Source organism: Polyodon spathula, chromosome 23, assembly GCF_017654505.1.
Source record: "Polyodon spathula isolate WHYD16114869_AA chromosome 23, ASM1765450v1, whole genome shotgun sequence".
Lineage (NCBI taxonomy): Eukaryota > Metazoa > Chordata > Actinopteri > Acipenseriformes > Polyodontidae > Polyodon > Polyodon spathula.
The window spans coordinates 23,894,440-23,915,392 of record NC_054556.1 but is presented as its reverse complement, the minus strand read 5'-3'; the positions used below and the strand labels follow the sequence as shown (position 1 = coordinate 23,915,392).

General features: G+C 42.7%; 1 protein-coding gene and 1 long non-coding RNA gene across 3 annotated transcripts in view; one reads left to right on the top strand and one right to left on the bottom strand.

Moving 5' to 3' along the window:
- LOC121297995 (rho GTPase-activating protein 39-like) overlaps positions 1-20,953 on the top strand; it is a 43,435-nt gene that overhangs the window by 19,266 nt on the left and 3,216 nt on the right. The window contains exons 3-9 of the mRNA XM_041224667.1: positions 8,469-9,861; positions 12,297-12,864; positions 13,206-13,292; positions 17,824-17,897; positions 18,639-18,838; positions 19,451-19,542; positions 19,714-19,883. Coding sequence (XP_041080601.1) covers positions 8,469-9,861; positions 12,297-12,864; positions 13,206-13,292; positions 17,824-17,897; positions 18,639-18,838; positions 19,451-19,542; positions 19,714-19,883 — 2,584 coding nt within the window. The remainder of the gene's footprint in view (positions 1-8,468; positions 9,862-12,296; positions 12,865-13,205; positions 13,293-17,823; positions 17,898-18,638; positions 18,839-19,450; positions 19,543-19,713; positions 19,884-20,953) is intronic.
- LOC121297996 lies at positions 1,421-5,867 on the bottom strand. Of its 2 annotated transcripts, XR_005947253.1 has the most exons (4): positions 5,728-5,867; positions 5,410-5,488; positions 4,736-4,897; positions 1,421-2,472 (listed from the first exon to the last, which is right to left on the bottom strand). It is a non-coding gene; the product is annotated as an uncharacterized LOC121297996 (long non-coding RNA). The 2 variants fall into 2 exon arrangements; XR_005947252.1 differs by having other exon boundaries at positions 4,736-5,488.

Genomic DNA, 20,953 nt, shown 5'->3' with positions numbered 1-20,953 from the left:
ACACTTTTCTACAAGGATTTCATGACAGTAGGCTCATTGTGAACTGTATTGAGACAAGATGGTGTTGAAGGATATTGTGCTGGTTGGTGGGAGGGTGTATTTGAATTATGTATAACTATTTTTCTGGGTTTTACTATATAAGGAAAAGTTCTGAATGCAGATTTTGGACTCCTAGGTACAGATGTGTTGTTGGTTTTTTTTTTTTTTTTTTTTTTTTTTTCCCCAAGTCAAAACAATTTTGTACCAGTATCAGAGATTGACTAGTACTGGAGTTGGTTTAACAGTTAAACCTGCAGGCGGATTGACTGAAGGGTTGAAAACCGCAAAAAGCAGCTGCTGCTATGGCATTTTCTTGACGACTCTGGCTCAGAGTCTGTCCTTAACAACGAACAGCTGCGTGCTACTGAAAGGAGATGTCATTTCTTAGCCCAAGAGTCCAGGCCTTAATAGAGTCACTAAACTGACTTAATTTCGCCCACCAGGGGCTCCAGCCTCTGCCTCGCACAGGAATCGAGTTACCGACGGGGAGAATGACAAGGCTGCGCAGTGTCTCTGTGCTCGAACCTGCTCCAGTCTGTGCTTTTCTCATTCTCTCTCTGGAACCAGTTCAGCAGTGGAAGGTGGGAGCTGTGTTCTGTCAGACTTATTAACAACGGGCAAGTCTCATTCCAGCTTTTGTTCTAGTGCAAATGTGTGCTTTCAATCAGGGTTAAAAAAAAAAAAAATAATAATAATACTGTACTTAGTAGACTCGGTTGCACATTATAATTCAGAGCTGTGTCTTGCTAGTTTCTGTCAGGGAGTGACATAGATCTCAGGCTATCCGGTCTCCTGTCTGGCAGTGATGCAAGAAGTGTATTGACCAGCTCAGAGAGGATTTGATTTCTTGTTTAAACCAGTTAGGCTTGTGTCTCTGCCTACAGTAGAGGTGGAGACAATCCAGTGAAGCAGGTATCCATACAATTCAGCATGTGCTTTTGGAGGCCACACGAGAGGTGCTTTTCATAACAACATGAAATACTTCGAGACCACCAGTGCTCTGTTCTGGTGGGAACTGAACATACCAGTGAATTACTGGTGGATGTGCAGAAATAAGACGACACAAGTGTAAAAGTCAGACAAGTAAAGTTGTGCATGTTTTGCTTAATCATACATGGAAATATAAGAGTAACTAGAAGTTAAGAAACAGGCTAGTTTAGCACTTGCATGTTGCCTTAGTTTTTTTGGTGCACATGGTTGTTTGTTTTTTTTTTTATTTGTTAATCAGTAATCACCCCAAAACTTTTACTAGTTTTATACTATGAAAAAAATGTGACCAGGAGCACACATTTAAAGAGAGAGTATCTATTTTATTGAAGGCATACAGTACTAATAGTATCTCACTATTAACTACAACTCCATTTATAATAAAACGGAGCACTGCATACCTGTTTTTTTTTTTTTTAATTGTAGAAGTTTTTCAGCTTGAGCTTTCACAATCCTGCGGTCATGAATTTGTACTGAATAGAGCCCCTTGTGTTGCTATCATGTATCAAAGCCAGCTTAGAATGCGTTTGTGGCCATTCTTCAGTGGCATATGAAATGTCTGATTTGTTTACTCGTGTCGGCTTGCCTTGCACTTTGACTGCTCATTTATTTAAACTGCTTGTTTCAGCTTTAGATTTAGTGTCACTGTTATCCAGTAAAAATTAGTGTTATAGATCCGTGCTGAATCTCAATGACATGTGAACTAATTGTGGTACAGTAAGTAACAAAGTTAATGAAATACATTTGAAATGTTTCTGTGTATTTATGTGAGTGTTTGTGTGTGCACCTGTCAGGGTTGGGATTCCTTTATTCCAATTCCAGTTCCATTTATACTGGATTCTCCATTCTGGTTCCAATTCCTATTCCATTTTAATCGATTCCAATTGAAATTCCTTTGAAGGAATCTGAACTAGAATAGATTTAAATGGAATGGGATTTGGAAGGATGAATCGATTAAGAAGAATTTAGAATGAATAAACCCAGTCAGACTTGCCTGCAATGCAGCACATTTTTTTAAAACCTCAGCTCAGTTTTGTGTATCAAAATACAATACACTTTTCTACTTGTACGGAATAAGACAGGCTGTGATTTTTACTGTAACAAACATGCAGGAAGTTGCCTTGCCCAGAAAATAAGATTCAGTCAATGTTTTGGTACAAACACACTTGGATACAAGCAATGCATTTACAGTGGGTACAGTAGTCCCTTCCATTTCAAAGGGCAGGTGTGTAGCATGGTGGTGCCCATGTGGTTTTGTGAGAGCCATGCTGTGCAGCTGTGGGCTGGTTGTACAGCTGAAGCTTGTGTGGAAGGTGTGTTTGTGCTGGGCCTTATCCTTCTGGTCCGTGATGCATTCACATCCTCGGTTTGGAAGAAAGCTGTTGCGAGGGGGGCGGGAGGCTTGTTTTTTGTTGACATTCCAAACAGACAGGTGTGCAGTTGAATCTGGAAATGCAAATCAGAAAAAGCAGCAAAGAGAGAGACTGTTTGACTGCAGTATTTAGAAAGAAAGGACAATTGCAGTGCTAGTAGGGTACTGAGATGTATCTAATTAATTGTCAGTTTTGTTTTAGAAAGATATATTAATTTCATTTGTACTCGCACAGAAAATAACAGCTTTTTAATAATAAAAAATCTGCACCATTTAAGATTTTTGAAACCTTGTTGTACATTATTCATGCTGAAGAAACATTTAAATAATGGTCTGTGTACAGCATAATACACATCATATGGGACGCTAACATGTTAAAACTGCATTAGACAATGGCATTCTGGTATTGTCTTATTTATGAGCGCTCTGTCCAGGCCGTGGCGTGTTGATGAATGTGGTTCTTGGGTGTGTTTTGCAAGCCAAGACACAGAAACCTTATATTAGAGATAGCATTATACCCGCGAGCCTGCAGTTATAATGAGGATGGTGAGTGTTTATAGAGACGCATTCCTGGCTGACTTGCAGAGCTGCACATTCACTTCACTTCATCTCGTGCCAGGTCCATTTTGAGAGGATGAAAGCTCCTGTTTTTTTTAGCATGCACATTTATTATGAGAACACCTTCACACGAGTAATCATACCAAACTGGGTTAGGAAAGATCTCCGCGTTTAAGAAGGGGCACACGTGGCTCCTTGACAGGATGCTGCTAGAATTATGGTAGCAATAATATATTTTAGAAAACCGTTCCTTGATCTGGGTACCCCCAGTTCACTAGAACCCTGTTGTGTTGATGCTTTTTATCTCTCTTTGAAACAGGAAAAGATAAATCCATTAGCGGGTATCAAAAACAGTATATCGCAGAGTGGTTTGTCCCATGAAGGCGGTCTTGTTTTCTGATAAGGAGATGCGAGCGAAGGTCTGGTGATTTTAGTAATGAACTGCTGGGAGAAAGCAGGCTTCCTGGAGGGGCCTCTGTGTCCAGGGGTTAGGAGCCAGTTGTTGTTGGATTGGATCCATTTCCCATGTGGTTTGTGCGGTCTCGTACTGGTGACTCATTTACTTGAAGCTAGTTCTTGAATACTTACATGCTTACTGTGTCCTAGCATTTGCATGGTTCCTCTGTATTGGCACCCCCTTCCCTCAACACCCCTCGTTCTCACTAGATACTGTCTACCAGATAGCAACCTCTAGAGATGGTGATCTTTCCGTTAAAACACAAATTCGAATTGTTCCCACACTTTATGCTCATAACTTGTATATAGATCAAAAAGTAACAAGCTGGTGCTTATGTAGCGGTTTCTCTTGAAAACAGTGACGTTTAAGTTCTGTATTTCCTTTCAGGTCTGATTTTGTTTAAGAAGTTTACATTGTGTGGGAGTGCTGCAGTTTGGTGTATCAGAAGCCAGTCATAAAGCTAAAAATCCAAAGCGGGTACATTTTGGGGCGATGCATTCCACTGTGCTTGGAAACCTGTAAAATGCATCTATCGCTGCTTTTTTAAAGCAAAATTAATGGGCATGTGATCTGACAGGCTGAGGAGAGATGCCCTTACTCTGCCCGACCTTGCATTCCCACACAGTCAGGGAAGTACAAAGGATGCCAACAGTAACAAGGTCAACTTTACAGTAAATGTACTGTGATCAGACAGATACAGTAGTTGCAACCCCTTTTTCTGTTTAAAATGGCAAATGGTGTATATTTTTTGGAAGGTTGTATTGTTTATGAAGTCATGCTTCTACTAATGGAAAATTGTGCATAATCGTTCTGCCCTCCAGGGGGAGTGGGAATAGCAGTGGGACTGGGAATTCCATTGGACCAAGGAATTTCAGAACTACAGTTCTGTGACAGGTTGCTTGTGTTTCTAAGGAGTTTTATTGAAGCAACTCTGCATGTGTTTTAATTGTGTATCTTGTTTGTATAATGTATGTGGGGTTTTGGGGGGTTTTTTTTGTCTTTTGCAGCAGTGCCAAATTTTTCCCCAATGTAAGCTGAGAAACTTGTAAGAAACCACTTAAGTGGACTTAAGACCATTTACGGTCATTTGCTCCTTCTGAGAGTGGCTTTTTCAGAAAAAAAAAAAAAATAGTTTGGCACTAGAAGAGAACTGGACCGAGTCTACACTGTAAACCAAGTTCCCTGTTAATTGTTAAGAGTAGTTTGCTCACTAATGAAAGGGTTTACACTGGTATTTTAAACTTCGACTTAGCTCTGTTTGGTTGCTTAAGGTGAAACCCAACATGTGTATTTAGCTGTGTCATTGGTGCTTTTACTCCTACCTTGGTGCACAGTTCATGCAGTTATGCAGGAGTGAAGGGGTTAAGGACTCTGGCAGTACCATGGAACACAATGAGGTTGGCTGGAAGGGGGCGAGAGGGGGCACCGTTGCTCCTGCCAATTCAGGAAGGAAAGTAAATCTCAGGCAGACTCTAGTCTTTTTTCTGGAAGTGAACAATACACACAAGTTAGCTGGCAAACAGAATACATAGAACTATAGACATCCGCTCATTAAACACAGGTCTTGGGGCTGATGCAGCGAGTTGTTTATACTCTTTCACCAAAGATCAATGATGTCCCCCCACCCCCAAGGAGTCAGTTTGAGACTGGAAGAAGCTGAAGGCTGAGAGATCCTCACATTTGTATAGTTATAGTAGCTGAAAATGATTCCTTGAGCCATTCCCAGTCTTACAAAGCGTGAAACCAAAAAAAACGGGTAAGCTGAGACAGTCTGTTGCGCTTCAGTTTAATATTTAGTAATCCAGTGGTTTGGGAACACAGGCATAAGATAAATCCAGAACCGTTTTGAAAAGTTGTAAGCGTGAAATAGGGCTGTCCCAATATCCACTTTGTTAGCCCCTTAACTGGAAAAAGCTTTTGACAGCCCATTGAACCGTGAATGATTTTCAAGTTGTGATTGGCTGAGTACTCCTGAGATGTTTTGCACAGGTCCTACCCTCTATGGACCCTGCATCCTCCCTGATGAAGCAGCTTTTAATCCAGATGTGTTGCGTCTACCCCATGGGCCTGTGAAGCTGGATAATAAAAACAATATTTTAAAACCTCTACTTAGTAGCTTGTTTTTATATTTAAAAGACAGACAATACACTGCATTACCTTCAAAACAATAACATACTGTTTATAGAACATCTGTTTACAGGCCTGAGGCCTAGTCATTGAAGTAGCAGCAACCAGCCTAGATAGACAGATAATTGCAAGTTAACAGGGAAGCACACAATCCTGCTACTATACATACTGTAATGGATGTATTTACCATATCACAATATATCACTGGCAAAGTTACTCAATGTGGGAATTATTGTAGACAGTGCCTCTCCAGAATGTTCCATGAAGCTAAAAAATTGACAAAAATAAATAAACAAAATATCATAGCCCAGAGCTTATGAAATTGTTTCGCCGATAATAACCCAACTAAGACCAGCCGACCTTTCTTCCTGTTTTTAAATGTATTGGATGACCTAATGCAGGAAGGATGTTTCGTGTTTGTCTGCAGATTTAGCTGTCGGCTTCACTTGTTTTTTTTTTTGACAGATATATTGGTTCCTATAAAAAATGTTTTAAAAGACAGGAAATATCTGCAGTAGCTTCATTTTGCTTATGCCTCGCTAAAGCAACAAATATGTGTGCATGTAAACTATACATCCGCTGTATATAAACTGAATTGAGTATTCTGCTCGTTTCTGCGGCATGTATATTTTGCAGATTTTTAATTAGTGAAATTGATGACTATTTCTTGCCAGCAAATGTTTCATGTTTTACTGTACGCAATAACATCGGCCTCTTTGTCTTCAGAAGAAAATCCCAGCAAGGCATGCAGTATGGTGATTTTGCTTTCTAGTGTCCTGTGTTCTTACATAGTACACGACCTTTGGACTTTACGACAAGGCAGTCAGATTATCAAAACACTCTGAGCTACTGCAAATATTGCTTACAGAACAAAGTAGCCGTCCTCAGTCTGAAGACCTTTTTTAAAAACCTCAAAGAATATTCTGATTGCTTTCACAAGTATGTGGTTTTTTTCTGTTAAACTTAAATGTTTTCCTTGTCTAGTAAAGGACAAGATCTTCTGTGGCAATTGTTTTGTTTTGATGTGTCGCTGTGTGTCCGGGGATCTGTAGCTGTTTATACACAGTCTTTTTGGGGGTTTTCTTTGATGGAGCCACCACACTGACATTGTACAGATACCCACAAATAAATGAATAACATTTTGGTTGAAGCTGAACCAAGCTGTTTTTATTTGCTCTGTGACATTTTAGGAACGTGCCTATACTTTCGTAGACTGTTTCCTAACTGCTGGGATTGTAAATAACACATTAGGAGCCACAATGGGTGGATCAGACAGCCATGCCAAGTCACACAGAGAGGGAGGAAACACTGTAGGTCAATATTCTCAAGGGCATTGTCACTTGGTATTGTTCAATTTACTGAAAATTAGCTTTGAAAGGCTACAGACAGATGCTGGGTGGGTGCTGTGGGCACACATTACTGTAACTGGGAAAACAGGGCTAGTCTTGATTGCCTTCAGCAGACCATTAGAGTGCGGAAAGTCATAAATCACAAGAGATTTGCTTTTGTTTCGGTCCAGTGATACTATTTCAGATATTGAGTGTTACAGTATGGATTGCTGAAATAGGATTTTGGAAAGGTTTGTCATTTTTATTTTTGTTCAGGAAGTAGAGAGAGTATCTTTGGAAAGACAAATAAAGAAAAGGATGGGCGAGTTGTTAAATTTCAAGAACCTCAGGTGATTTTTAGCATTTGAAAATTGTTTTCCATTGTAGATTCTCATCTGTGGCTGTGAGGGGAGTTATGTTCACAGGGCATTGGGGAGGCAGCATTTGAACTGTCTGAAGTGTCAATGCTCACGCACAGGCTGCATGAAGAGGTGTGGGCAGCAGCCTCAGAAGTGCAAGCATCCTGACCCGCTCCGTACTCACTTGGATTAGAGTCAGGTTTGGTGTGAACAACAGGTGAAGGTTAATTACAGTAATTGGGCTAAGAGGATTTGTGGTGAGAAGTGAGACAAGAAACTATTAGCAGAGGCACCGCTGAAAGACATATTAACACTCGGCAATCTACTTTTACAACATGGGCAGAAATAGAGTACATTGATTGAATTGAACTTTATATTTAGTAATTTGGGAAGTTGACTGTAAAGGGCATTTTAGTGATATTGTGTAGACTGCCGCACTTTCCTTGTGTGTATTAAATTCTGTTTTTAATGAGGTTTTGAAAAATAGTCTTATTTTGATGCTGGCCTTTCTTGGCTCTGTATGCCTCCGTGCATGTTCTGTTCTAATAAGGAAAAACTGTAAGGGCTGACATGCTGCCCTGTTGTAGGTGTGATGTGGTATTTCAGGAAGGGTTAGTTTGTGAAAGCAGTTGTAAAGATGATAATGAAATAAGTTTTAAATTGTTTGGACAAGTGAGTTCACCAGATTCTGTAACTTCAATATCCTATTTTGAAAACGTATCAAACGTTCTCCAGCAGTTTTTGTTCTAATCAATCCTGTTATTTAGGTTAAGAGAACCCCCCCTCCATAAAAACATTGATATGAAACCCTTCTGTTTGAATATAAAGGCCAGGGTTTGTTTTAAATGGTGAACTGTCCCCTCTATCAGGAGGATCCCAGTCACTACCCTCTTGTAGGCTCGGACATGGTTATTTACAGAGCAGCTTACAGAGTCCATTAACTGTGACCTGGCTTGATCCTCATTGGTGATTTTAGTTCAAGGCATCTCACTTAACTGCTGGGAATAAAAGTATTGGCCGTGAAGGTGGTCTACAAGGTTTGGCCATAAATAACCTTAAATAATAAACAGTGATCTTTATTGCACTTCATTCAGTCAAAATGAAAAAAAGCAGACGACAAAAGCAACACCACGGATTTCTAGTCGCTGTTCGACATTAAGGCAGATTTAACACAGACACATGACAAATGTCCTTTTCATGAAATCATTTTAATTTGAACTGTTTTTCTGTTGGTCTTCTAGGGACTCCCCTCAGAGATGGCAGCCGACCCCTGGTTCGAAAGCAGCTATGCTGGTGAAAGTGAACAGCATTGGCAGGAACCAGACAGCAGGCTCCGGTAACACCCTGCTGTACCACAAAAACAACAACAATCCAGTGAGCTCCCAGCCTAGCAAACCCACAGGGGGGTACATTCCCCCCACACAGGCTGACAAAACCCCACTGCCCAGCAAGATGCCAGCCTGCCCTGGTGACTCCAAGCAGGCCAGGCAGATCAAAAAGACTGACAAAGGCAGCTTCTGCTTGGTAATGTCCAACAGCAACTCTTCCTCTGTGACCTGTGATACGCCTCAGAGGTCTCAGGGAGGAGGGTCACAACCCGGGTCCCCTAAATACGCCTCCACAGCACCCATCTACGATGAACCGCCGCTAGAGTCTCCCATCTACGATGAGCCGCCCATGGAAATGGAGGTGGAGGCTGCGCACCTCCAAAACGGGCCTTCCGCCCAGCACTACACCCCCACCCACAGCCTGCAGAAGCAGCAGCAGCAGCAGCAGCAGCAAGCCAAGCTGCTGCAGCACCCGTCTGTGCAACAGCACTCCAAGCACAAGAGGAACCCCTCGTCAACGGAGTACAGCCCTGCAGGCAGAGAGTGCATCAAACACATGGTCAACGTTGAGTCTTCATCCAAACAGGCTCAGCAGTCGTCATCCCCAAGCCCCGCTGGGACCTCTGACAGCCTGGCCTCCGCAAAGCTTCAGGCAGCCCAGCAGCAAAAAGACGTCTCTGAGAAGAAGCAGTCCTGGAGGATCTTGGAGGCCAACGTGTTGAAGAGCATCGAGGCACGCCACAGCCGGCAGAACAGCCTGGCGTCCCAGGAGTACCCCACCGTCGCCACAGTGAACTATCAGGACTCGGGCTACTCCACCGGGCCCTCGCCCAGCTTGCGGAGGAAGAACCGGAGGAGACAGATGGTAGGCGGCGGGCAGGGTCGGCCCGGCTCGGTGGGAAGCAGCGGGGAGCTCAGCGTCCTCAATGAGAAGCTCATGGCAGAGATGCGGGTGGTGGTGGGCCGGTCAGCTACCACTCGGGGTAGCAAGGTCAGCCTGGACACGGAAATGTCAGAGAATTCCATCCCCCGCGACGCCAGCCAAGCCCGCTCCCCACTGGACTCTCTGAAGAAGTACGGCGGCTGCGTTGGGTCCAGAGACGACATCACAGCCAGCAACCGCTCCCTGTACCGACCTGGCCAAGACGCCAGGGCCAGCTGCCACAGCGACGCCTCCGCCCCCACGCCACAGACGGAGGGGCAGGTCCGGCAGAAACGGACTTACGAGAAAGTGGACTCCCTGGAGAAGAGCATCACCAGTCAGATCAGCCTGTCCTCCCCTGAACCAACCAGATCTCCATCGCAGGTAAAAGCATACAGTGTAATGGCACTCGTACTGTTATTACTATAGGTGTTCGAGTATGTCACAGTGTATGATTTCAATCACAAATTAGCATGCAGAAAACTACAGTACACAAGCCAGTAGCAAGTTTGGTGTGAAGCTTCTATAAGCCCTCCCTGCTCCCATTATATTGTGGGTTCTTTTATGTACAGTGCAACAGCAAGCAGTCACTGAAATATACTTCTGTAGTCTGTTTGAGAAACTTGTGCTGTAATTACTGTGTTTGGCTTTATTGCTTAAAGGTGGCAGCTTCTGTAATTAACTCTGCCGAAATGCATTCCTTCACCATGCTTTTATTCAGTGTTCTGCCAGTTCGGTGGAAGAGGTGCCGTGTCTCGGGATGCTTTATGGAAATACTGACGGCTGGTGCTGAAACAGGATCAAGATATAGAGCATCAAGCTTGATTGTATGTTACTTGAGGAAAATAAACGTTATGCTAGAGGCTTTGATCGTTTAGAGATCTGCACAGGTGAGGTTTTGTTTAACCTGCCAGGTGGGTTGCCTAATTTTGTTTGTATTTGAATTATGAAGGATTAAATGTTTTTGTCTCTCTCCAAAATAGACTTGGCCTTGTCCATTAACATTTAGACATTGTACTGTAATGCAATTGTATTACAGTATATCACTATGCTTTTGGAGAAAATGCCATACAAATTTGTTTTATTCATGCTTTTACAGTAAATCTGTGAATCTCTAGTCGTTTAGGAAATGTCCATGAAAAAAATTTACTAAAGTTCTGTGGTATTGTAAATAGCTTCAACATATGGATAATTTATAATAAAAAAAATAAAGTTCAGTATTTGCAAATTTTCTCATGCAGCCTTGGTCTGTTCAGTTTCTCTTGCTTAGTCCCATTGCAGTTTATCAGGCTGTTTCCACTTATTGTGCTCCAGCTGGCATCAGTGAACATACTGGGGACTTGCTTGCCCTGATGCACAATAATTATTTCAGACATTCGGTGAAGTGCTGTCTTGTGTGTTTTCCAAGTCCTGCACCCTGAACTTTATACTACTTCATTTCCTCTCCTGTTATCAACACATGTGCACAGTCAGCTACTTTTAGGAATGCTTAACCCGTGTGATGTCACTATGGGTACATGAAACATCTCTGTTGTATTACGTGAACCAAACCTGGGTTAGCACTCCTTTTAAATGCATGCAAAACCATTGCATGTGCCAGTGTATTATCAGGCATGCTGTACTAGATGCAGTGGAGTTCTTTGCTGCTGACCAGCCCTCAAGTCTGGTAGAAGGCCAGCCCAGCACTACCACGTCTCATGAGTCTGGGCAGCCGTGTGTGCCAGTTCACAGCAGTGCTGGAGATCTGAACATCCACCATATAGGAAGGGGAATGCTGGGATCCATATGGTCTGGACATTGTAGGGAATTTGCATAGAGGACAGAGGACGTTGTCGCTGTGCACAGAATATCCCAGTCTTTAGCGGGCTCTGATCATTTGAGCGTAATGAAGTAAAGGAGGTCTGGTTGTGGGAAGATGCTGAATGTTTCTCCCGGGGTATGGAGGACCGCAGGGGCTGTGATAAGAAGGCAAGTTTGCATTTCGTAGCCATGTTGATATTGCAGTAACAGCTTCTTGTTTTGGGCTTTGTTCAGGCATCAGGTGTCTTAATATTGATAATGTCCTCCAGAAATGTGACTTCATCTGTAGTTTTCAGATTAACTTTTCAGTTGAACTTTTCAGAGAATTCTGATTTATTTTAATGGGGCTAATTTGTTTTGAATGCAGTGATGTTATACACAATTCTACTGCTAACATTTTCCTAATGATCTGAATACAATTGTTCGTAAACTAAACAAATATATGACCTGGGTAGTCATCACTTCCTATTTATTTATTTATTTTTTGAAAGATCCTCTCTCTGCAGCTGTGTCAAGCAGACAATGGAAATGCTTTTGTAAATCTGCATATTCTGAAATTGGTTGTGAGTCAGAGAAATGTAACTAACATGATTACAAACACAGTCATCTTTTGATGGATTGGATGTTCTTTCTCAACTACGGTGTTTTTAAAAATGAAAATTTTCCGTTGTTTGTCAATGGTACTTGAATCAAAGTTAGTATTAAAGGTTTTGCATGCTGTAGCTGAATCTTTGTTCTGTAACATTGAACACTAAGAAGCCACAATCAGCTGGACCAGGCACAGGCAATTTTGGTCATAGAGTCTTTCTACAACAGAATTGCTAGATATACATGAATAGTTAACTCCTTTAGACCTAGCTGGAAGTTTAATTTGTTCAGTTTTAATTGGAACAAAGACATTGCCAGGAAGGGCTAGAGTTGTCGATCCCTGAACATGCCTAACGCCTTTTGGAAGTCGCTTTTTTTTTATTTATTTATTTTTATTGTATTGCTTTTTTTTTTTTTTTTTTTTTTTTTAGGCAGGAACGCTAGAATCCAACTCAAAACTGGAGAACGGCCAGAAGGGTAGCGGCACCCTGGGCTCTGCTGTAGTGGGTTACCAGTTCCCTTACACCACGCTGTGCAAACCTCCGGCCGAGGCCAGCATGGCGGACTGGGCCTCCAAGAACCTCAACATGCACACCCATGGCATCTTCCGCCGGAGGGTGTCCATCGCCAACATGCTCTCCTGGAACCGGGGCTCCATCAAGAAGCCCATGCTGATCACCAGTGACAGGACTGTGAAGAAGGAGGCCTGCGAGATGTTCAAGCTAGTGCAGGTATACATGGGAGACCGGCAGGCCAGGCTAGAGCAGCCCCACGTGGCCCTCAACATCGTCACCAAGTGCTGGAGCATGCAGGCCCTGAGGGACGAGCTCTACATTCAGCTGGTTAGGCAGACCACGGACAATCTGTGCCACCGCAGCATGGCGGCCGGCTGGGAGCTCCTGGCTATCAGCCTGGCCTTCTTCTCACCCTCGCCCAAGTTCCGCCGCTACCTGGAGGGCTACATCCAGAGGCACCTTGACCCGGCATACGATAAAGAACGTGAGTTGATGATGTTGACCACAAGACGTAGAAGATTGTTATATGAAAGAAGCAAAGATGTCTTGGAACGCTTATAAAATAATAATCATTTATTTTGTTCTTTTTTTTTTGTAACTAAGCAGGAACGTTCAGTGTTAATCTTTTTTTAATTTCCTGTTAATTGAAATCAAGTGACTCAGATCATGTTTTGAAGTTAGAAAAGCGGTAACATACTTTTTTGGGGGGGGGGGGGGGCATTTTCAGAGTTGGGAGTTAGTCACTGTCGAGAATGTAATTGTTAATGTGAAACAGGGCCCTTTTTATATTCCGTTTTTTTTTTTGTTTGTTTTTTGGCTGTACAGTTACTCAGAGTATCAAGGACCAGTTGGAAACAAAAAACAAGAAGAACTCAAAATCAAGAAAAAAGAGAAAACAGAACAAGGAAGAGGGTGAGTTTCCATGATCTCATTGAGTGCGAGAACGAGAAACAGCAACACATGGTCTAGTTCCCAAGCTGAAAGGTTGATTGCAGTACACTGAGTCTTTCTTTTTGTGTTGAAGTACAATGCATGAAGAAACAAAATCTTCTGCAACTTCCCATTTAGAGATGGCACACAAACAGTTACAGGCACCTTTTTTTTTTAATAATGTATACCTTTGCAGAGTGTATTATGCATATTTTTCATTACCCGCATTAAAATGCTTAGGTTGTGTGTATTAAAAAGTGTGCAGTGAATGTTCTTAAATGAACTACAGCTGTTTGTTATGAATGACCAGGCTTAGCCCATATTTATGGGACGCTCGCTCACAAGGGTTTTGCTGTAGGATGCATGCTTTTATGCCTGTTGTGCAACAGTATCGCACCAAGTGGTTATATGGTCCAGGGTCAGCTCATGCAATATACATAAGGAATACAAAACATCGCAGTCGCAGCCTGTGCTCCAAGCAAGAATGAATCAATTGATCCATTCACTGGGATCCAGCTACAGTGAAAAAATGTTGACTTTCTGCACGGCTCAGTGAGAAACTACAGAAGTGTAATTGATCTGTTACCAAGAACACTCCATAAATTTAACAGGTCAACCTTTTCTTTTTTCAGCATCGCCCAACCCTCACAAATAGAGAGGGTTACGAATTTTGTTTCAGGACGTAACATGGATAAAATCCCACGCTTTTTTTTGGCGTACCTGTGATCTTTGGATAGAGAAAGCAAGAGCTGTGGCATTTAGCAGCAGACAGGCCTCTTTATTGTTAGGCAAAGCAAATAAGCCATGTCAGTTTTTTTGTTTGCAGTGACATTTGGTTTTAAAGCTCTGTAAAGCCACTTGCGGTCACCAGTGATGAATTGCAAGTGCTCCATTGCTGAGGTTGTGCATCTGCTAATATTAGCCAAATGCCAACACATGTCTAGTTTGGGCTGTGCCACCTACTGAGATGTAGCACCCATCCCCATCAATATATTTATTACCTGCCATTGTACAGTAATTCCACACTTTGCCTTATTGAGCATCCCTTTAAGGGGAGATTATATTTAATAATTAAACCAACGCCGATATCTGCTAAACCATTTTAGATTCCGGTGTCACATTTGCAAGGTTTTGAAGACTGCGGGCAAAATCTAACAGTTTGAACTGTGATCTAATGTGACTGCCATATTGAAGTCATGTGACTTATTCCTCTGGGGTCTAGACAGAACACTTCAAGTTATTGGTTTATTATTTGGTACACAGCTGTATTCCTTGAATTCTACTGTAGCAGGATTAGTTTCTGCCTAAAAGCATCATTTGTATATTGTACAGGTATTCTGCAGAGGCAATACAGAGCCTTCACAATGCTTTAGTATGTCAAGGAGTCAGACATTCCACTGCAGACCCTGTGTTTGCAAATTGCCTAAAATACTGCACAGTGACACGTTGTCCCACCCCATGAAGAGAGAATGTGTTACAGTGCTACAGCACCCGGGGGCTTAATGAGAAACTCTACAATACCAGTAATTATCTTTTAATTTCCACTCCCGAGTCATGTTTCTAAACGTTGACGAGCATGTGTCCTCCATGAATCGTGATTCACACTCCTTCTGAGTGCATGAGTCCCCTTCCTCCTCAACCTGAAGGTATTCACCTACAGCTATCAGCAAAGACTAAGTGTTTCAACAAACGCTGATTTTAGTGCTAGGGGGAGTAGCCGGTATTTTTTTTTTGGCATGTTAGTTTTTTTGGGGGACGTTCCCTGCCAACCAGCTAAATCAGTTGCAACAGGACTTGAATCTCCTCCACTAGAATCAAGGTGGGCAGAGAACATGAATTGTGGAGGGAAAATAATACATATACAAGCACAATTCATCTGCCCTGTGCAGTTGGCGTTGGCATAGAGCTGTCTTGCCCCATCTGTTCCAGTGGCACAATAACTTATCAGTTGGAAAAGAGTTTTACACATATGCCAGTTCGAAACTTCAGGACTAATCTGTGCCGAAGAAAGCGTCTTTGTCTTCAAAGACTCAATGCCACCATTTAAAGCTGCTTGTTGTTAACAGTGGGCCGGCTGCAGGCTGCAGGCAGGCGGATACAGAGTGGGCAGAGAGGCATTGCAGCGCCAGAGCTGACGGCATGGGAACAGCATCCCCTCTGTCAAGCCCCTGCCTCACCAGTGTGGCTAGAGAGCAGCTGGGGATTAGACCCTGCAATTGCACTGCCCTGCATTTGTGTGCAAATATGATTTCAGAGACGCTGAGCCTGATCTCATTAGACACAGTAAGCTCACTTTGGGTTGTAACCGGGAGAGAATGTTGGACTGAACCCTCTTTTGGTGGGGGGTGGGGGGGGTTTGTGGAGTGAGTGAAGTTCTTTAGCTTGGTGGTGGTGTTGCATTCCAGTAAAGTTACACTGCAAACCTATCATCACACTTCAGTGATTTATGTAGAATAAGTCACATGCAGTTCTTCGGTGTGAGTTGGTGTTGTAGTGGCAGTCACAGGGACAGTTAAACCTGGTAGCGGTGGTCTCTGTACAGTTACACCAAAGCAGTACATTTTAGTGAGGTGTCATTTTCAGCCCTGGGAGAGAAGTACAGTCCTTCCCAGTTTTTGTTTCCTGCCTTTGTCCACGCTGCTTCTCTGTGCATGGTGGATTTACGAGAGGCCCGTCCTCCTTTAAGTGTTCAGTATAAGCTTGGCTCTGACAAACATCTGCAAGTGGTTATTCATTTTGATTACAGGAGCTGCAGTCCAGGGTTAGGATTTAAATCAACCCTCCTCGACTCTTGTTTAAAAGTTGGGTCCCGTTCCAACTTGCATGTTTTTCATTCCTTGGGAGACATCAGAGAAGGCAGTTTTGAAGAACGCAGTAGAGAGTACAGCAGTTTGAATTAAAGCTCAAGGTTGTTATTGGAATAGAAGTGAAATCCAAGTGCAAGCATTTATCTCTTATATGGTTTCTCCAGAGGGATTCTTCATTTCACAACATTGTTTCCTGTCCTGAAATCAGTGTGGATGATGTACTGACCTTATTTTGTGTGTAGAACTCAGTTTTGTAGACCAGATTGTTTTTTGAGTTTTGTTTTATTTTTGGGCTGGCATACAGGTATATGGTCTTCTTGGTATCTCCTGTATATTTATCAGGAGAGCAACAGAAGTGGTTTGTATTTGTCACATAATTTTCATGTGTGTGTAAATTCAATAATACGGAACAGTTCCGATCATATATTGAAGTAAATGCCAAAGTTACAGTAGCAGTCAGATGTAACAAAGAAACACTGTTTGATTCCCAAGTTGTGAAGGTGAAATGTTTTAGGAAGTGCGCACAAGTATGCTGAGCCCAGAGCTTCACATCTTCATGAAAATCAGGCTCCAATTAGCACGCCACCTCCAGCCGCAGACTTTGGTACAGAGGCTGTGAGTGAAGCAAGCTTTCCACTGTATCCGTACGTTATCGATTTTCAATGTTGAAGGCCTCCTAGTCTTTGCGAGGCGTTGACCATTTCTTCAGCAGCTGTGTGCAGCGCTGGTGTGAACTCCGCCTCCTCACACTGGGGTGGTGCTGCCTGGGGTCTCGCCGAGGTGATAACTAGCGATGAAAGTGTGGAACAAACACAGGGAGAGCCGTGCCTTCCTCTGTTTCACTAGTCTCGATTGTGTTTTTAATAAGACAGGTGCCTGGTGTTTCTGACAATGTATTTCTGTTTATTGCAGCCAAATGCTGGCTGCAATACATATTCGCAAGAGGCATGTGTACTGTACATGAATTACTGGGTATTTCTAGAGAAATTCGGTTTTGATGAAATATGGGAATGCATCCACCATTGTTAGCACATGTTCTTGAGAGAATTTGGAGTATTGGTCATGGTTACCTACTTGTACATCTTAGTTCTGGCTTGTTTGCAGGGATGGAAATAAGACCTATTGTATAGCAGTGTTACCCATTCCAGGTTTTAAAATGAGACTGATATTAGCCCCAGTGTATAGTTAACAAGCGCAGGTGTGTTTTACTAAACTCCTAGTAAAACCAGGAGTGGATCAAACTGCTATGCAATGGGAGTCTTATTTCCATCCCTGTGGTTGACTAATATACCTTGGGCTATTTCTTTGGAACAGTTCACCTGAGTTTGATCAGACATGTATGGGTATTTTACAATGAGTTATTGAGCACTGTATCAGGTTACTGTAAACCTAGGTGCTTTCCAGCAGGGAAGTCTAAAGTGTTCTGCTAAAAACCGTCACTGGAATAATAATTCAGATTTGTGGTGCAAAAAGTTATGAAGATCAAACATCTAACAGTATGCAAGTCTCTGTAGTAAACAATTTGTAAAGTGCCAGGGAAGCTCTGTTTTAGTTATTTAAAGGACTAGCATAGCTACATCAATTGAATAGATCCCAGTGTTGATTCCTGTTTATCTGCTCACCTAATGGTGGAATGCTTTTTTCACTGGTCGTCATCTTCCTGTTATCATTATTGTTTTTAAAATCTCGTTCTCTTTTACAAACAGGTTTGCCGATCAGCACCTATGCACAGTACTGCTACCGCAAACTGCAGAAAGTGGCAGTCACGGGAGGCAAGAAGGTAAGAGGACAGCACCTGACAAGGTTGAGAGATCGGGTGCCATTTCAATAAACTGATTTGGCAGCCTTTTTGCGAAGGGTGGAGTATGCTTTACTGTCATAGTAGCATAATTAGAATAGACAGTGTTTGTCTGTCAGCAAGTACTGTGCCAATATTTATACACTCCTGTTTGTGCTCGGTAATTGTGTCTCTAACAAAAAAAAAACCTGCATTTTTAAAAGCAGCAAAGGTGCAGAAGCTCTACCTTCAGTGTTTATACTATGGTTCTGTTTGATTTATGAAGGATAGTAGGGTTTACTGGGACGATCAGATGACGGAGCTGGGGTTCAAATGCAGGGTCCTCCAACTCGCAGTCACTGCTCACTGTGTGACCTTCAAGGGGAGGCAAGACAAGTGGCTACTTTGTGCCACAGCCCACTCAGCTAAACAGCTGTGTGGAAGCTGAACACCCAACCCTTACTGCAGTGAGAAACACCTAGACTTGAGATTGTGCCGGAGCGCAGACTGACTGGTGTTTAGTGTCTCAAAACTATACCAAGAGTTTGGCATATAGGATTTTAGGGAACTGAATAGTGGTTTGTACTGGCAGTTAAAGCAAGCCCAATGGTTTCATTCACTTTCTTTTAAACTAAGTCATTGCGGTGTTGTTTTATTTCATGGGGGGGGGGGAGGGGGGGCTAGGTTTTTTGCTGTGCTCAGTGGTCCTGTTCTCAGTTGGTATGTGTGTTTGTTAACCCCAAGGGTCTGCGGAAGCCCACCATCGAGGAGATTGACCACGCCAAGAACGCCATCGTGACGCCCTCGTTGTTCGGCAGCGCTCTGGAGGAGATCATGCAGCGGCAGCACCAGCTGTTCCCCGACCGCAAGCTGCCCTGGGCACAGATCCAGCTCTCCCAATATGTGCTAGCGCTTGGGGGAGCCCAGACTGAGGGCATATTCAGGTAAGAGTCCTGGCTGTTAATGTGAAGCCTGCCTGGAAAGCAGGCAGGCTTCACGTTAACATGTATGCATGCTTAAATTCAAACAGTCAGTTGCTTGAATTGGTTTCACAGGTCCTGAATATTATGATCTTGGATTACATTACCTACAGTCATATCAGGTAATCCAAGGTTAGTGCGACACTGTGTTTAAATATTGTTTTTGCACTGTAACCTTGTATTACCCTATAACACCTGTAAGTCGCATTGGATAAAGGCATCTGCCAAATAAATTATTAATAATAATAATAATAATAATAATAATAATAATAATAATAATAATAATAATAATAATTGTTGATTTATTATTATTAATAATTCACATGACATTCACAATTACTTTATTTGTTAACCAAAATGATTGGCCTTCCAAAGTTACACCAATCGAGAAAGTGTTTTTAATCTTTTAATATTTAATTATTTGTGTGGTTTAAAATGTCAAAAGGATCCTTTTATGGAATTAAAGGATCCAGAGCATTAAGTGACTGTTAGAATCGTGAGTGGAGGTCGATTTTCATGTGTCTGTCGGTTTGGAGTTTAATGTTCAGCCATGGCTTTTGCTGTGTTTGCTTTCAGAGTGCCTGGTGATATCGATGAGGTCAACGCACTGAAGCTACTAGTGGATCAGTGGAAAATCCCAGACGATCTTTCTGATCCTACCGTCCCAGGTAACAGAGCTGTTGCCTTGTTTGGCTCTTCTTGCTATATCCTGTATAGTGTTAGGGAGCTCGCGCTGGCTGGGGTCACACTCCGTTGTTTGTGTTAATGAGCACGTGTTTCCCATAATAACTGGAGAAATTGCTCACTGGTTGTTATGTATATATATCCCTTTGTTGCAGCCTCCTTGCTGAAGCTGTGGTACAGAGAGCTGGAGGAGCCGCTCATCCCACAGAGCTTCTACCAGCAGTGTATCAGCAATTACGAGAACCCCGAGGCTGCCATTGCCGTGGTGCAGTTCCTGCCCGAGCTCAACCGCCTGGTCCTCTGTTACCTCATCCACTTCCTGCAGGTCAGCCGCCCATTCATATACCCTGGCGTAGTTCGGCTGCCTATTCATATACCCTGGCATAGTTCAGCTGCCCATTTATATACCCTGGTATATAAAAGCAGCCCATTCATATACCCTGGCATAGTTCAGCTGCCCATTCATACACCCTGGCATAGTTCAGCTGCCCATTCATACACCCTGGCATAGTTCAGCTGCCCATTCATACACCCTGGCATAGCTGCCCATTCATTCAGCTGCCCATTCATACACCCTGGCATAGTTCAGCTGCCCATTCATACACCCTGGCATAGTTCAGCTGCCCATTCATACACCCTGGCATAGTTCAGCTGCCCATTCATACACCCTGGCACACTATAGCAGCCTTTGTGCATACTTCTATATGTCACGCTTGAGTTTACTGCAACTTCAAAGGCATTCAAAATGAAAAAAAACTGACCTCACTTCTTTTCTGCAGAAGTATTTTATTTTTGTTTTAATCACAGGCTTGTCTGGGCTGGTCTTTTTTTTTTTTTTTCATGTTTTTATACAAACCTGCCACAAATAAAACCTTTTAAAGTGATCAATAATGGAACAAAGCATGCCGCTGTAGACAACTTTTTGGGGACAGGGCGTGATTGGAAGCAGCTGGCTCGCTCAGAACATGCCCTCCATTGTGCAGCTCTAAATAAAGACAGACTTCATCGGAGCTCTGCGGTGTCAAACGTCAGCCGGGTAGAGCATGCGTGTGGCTAAAGGAGGAGTGTTTGTCTGCTTGAGATATTCATTGTTCCGGTGTGAAGGGTTTAGACCTGCCATATGGGCGTGCTGCACCTACAATCCAGCTTGCATGGTCAGGGACATCCTGCAACAGTACTTCAGAGTGCATTAGATTTACCCAAAGTAAAGTTGGGCAGTAATATTGGATATGTCCATTTCGTAGAATTCAGAGTGGGCTGCAACATTATTTAGGAGTATTTTAATGGTGGTTGTTAAAACTACTAGAGACTCCCTTTTGAACGTGTTTCATGTTTATTTACAAGGCTTAACTAACAATGTAAATGCTCTGGTTTATTTATTTATTTATTTTTTAA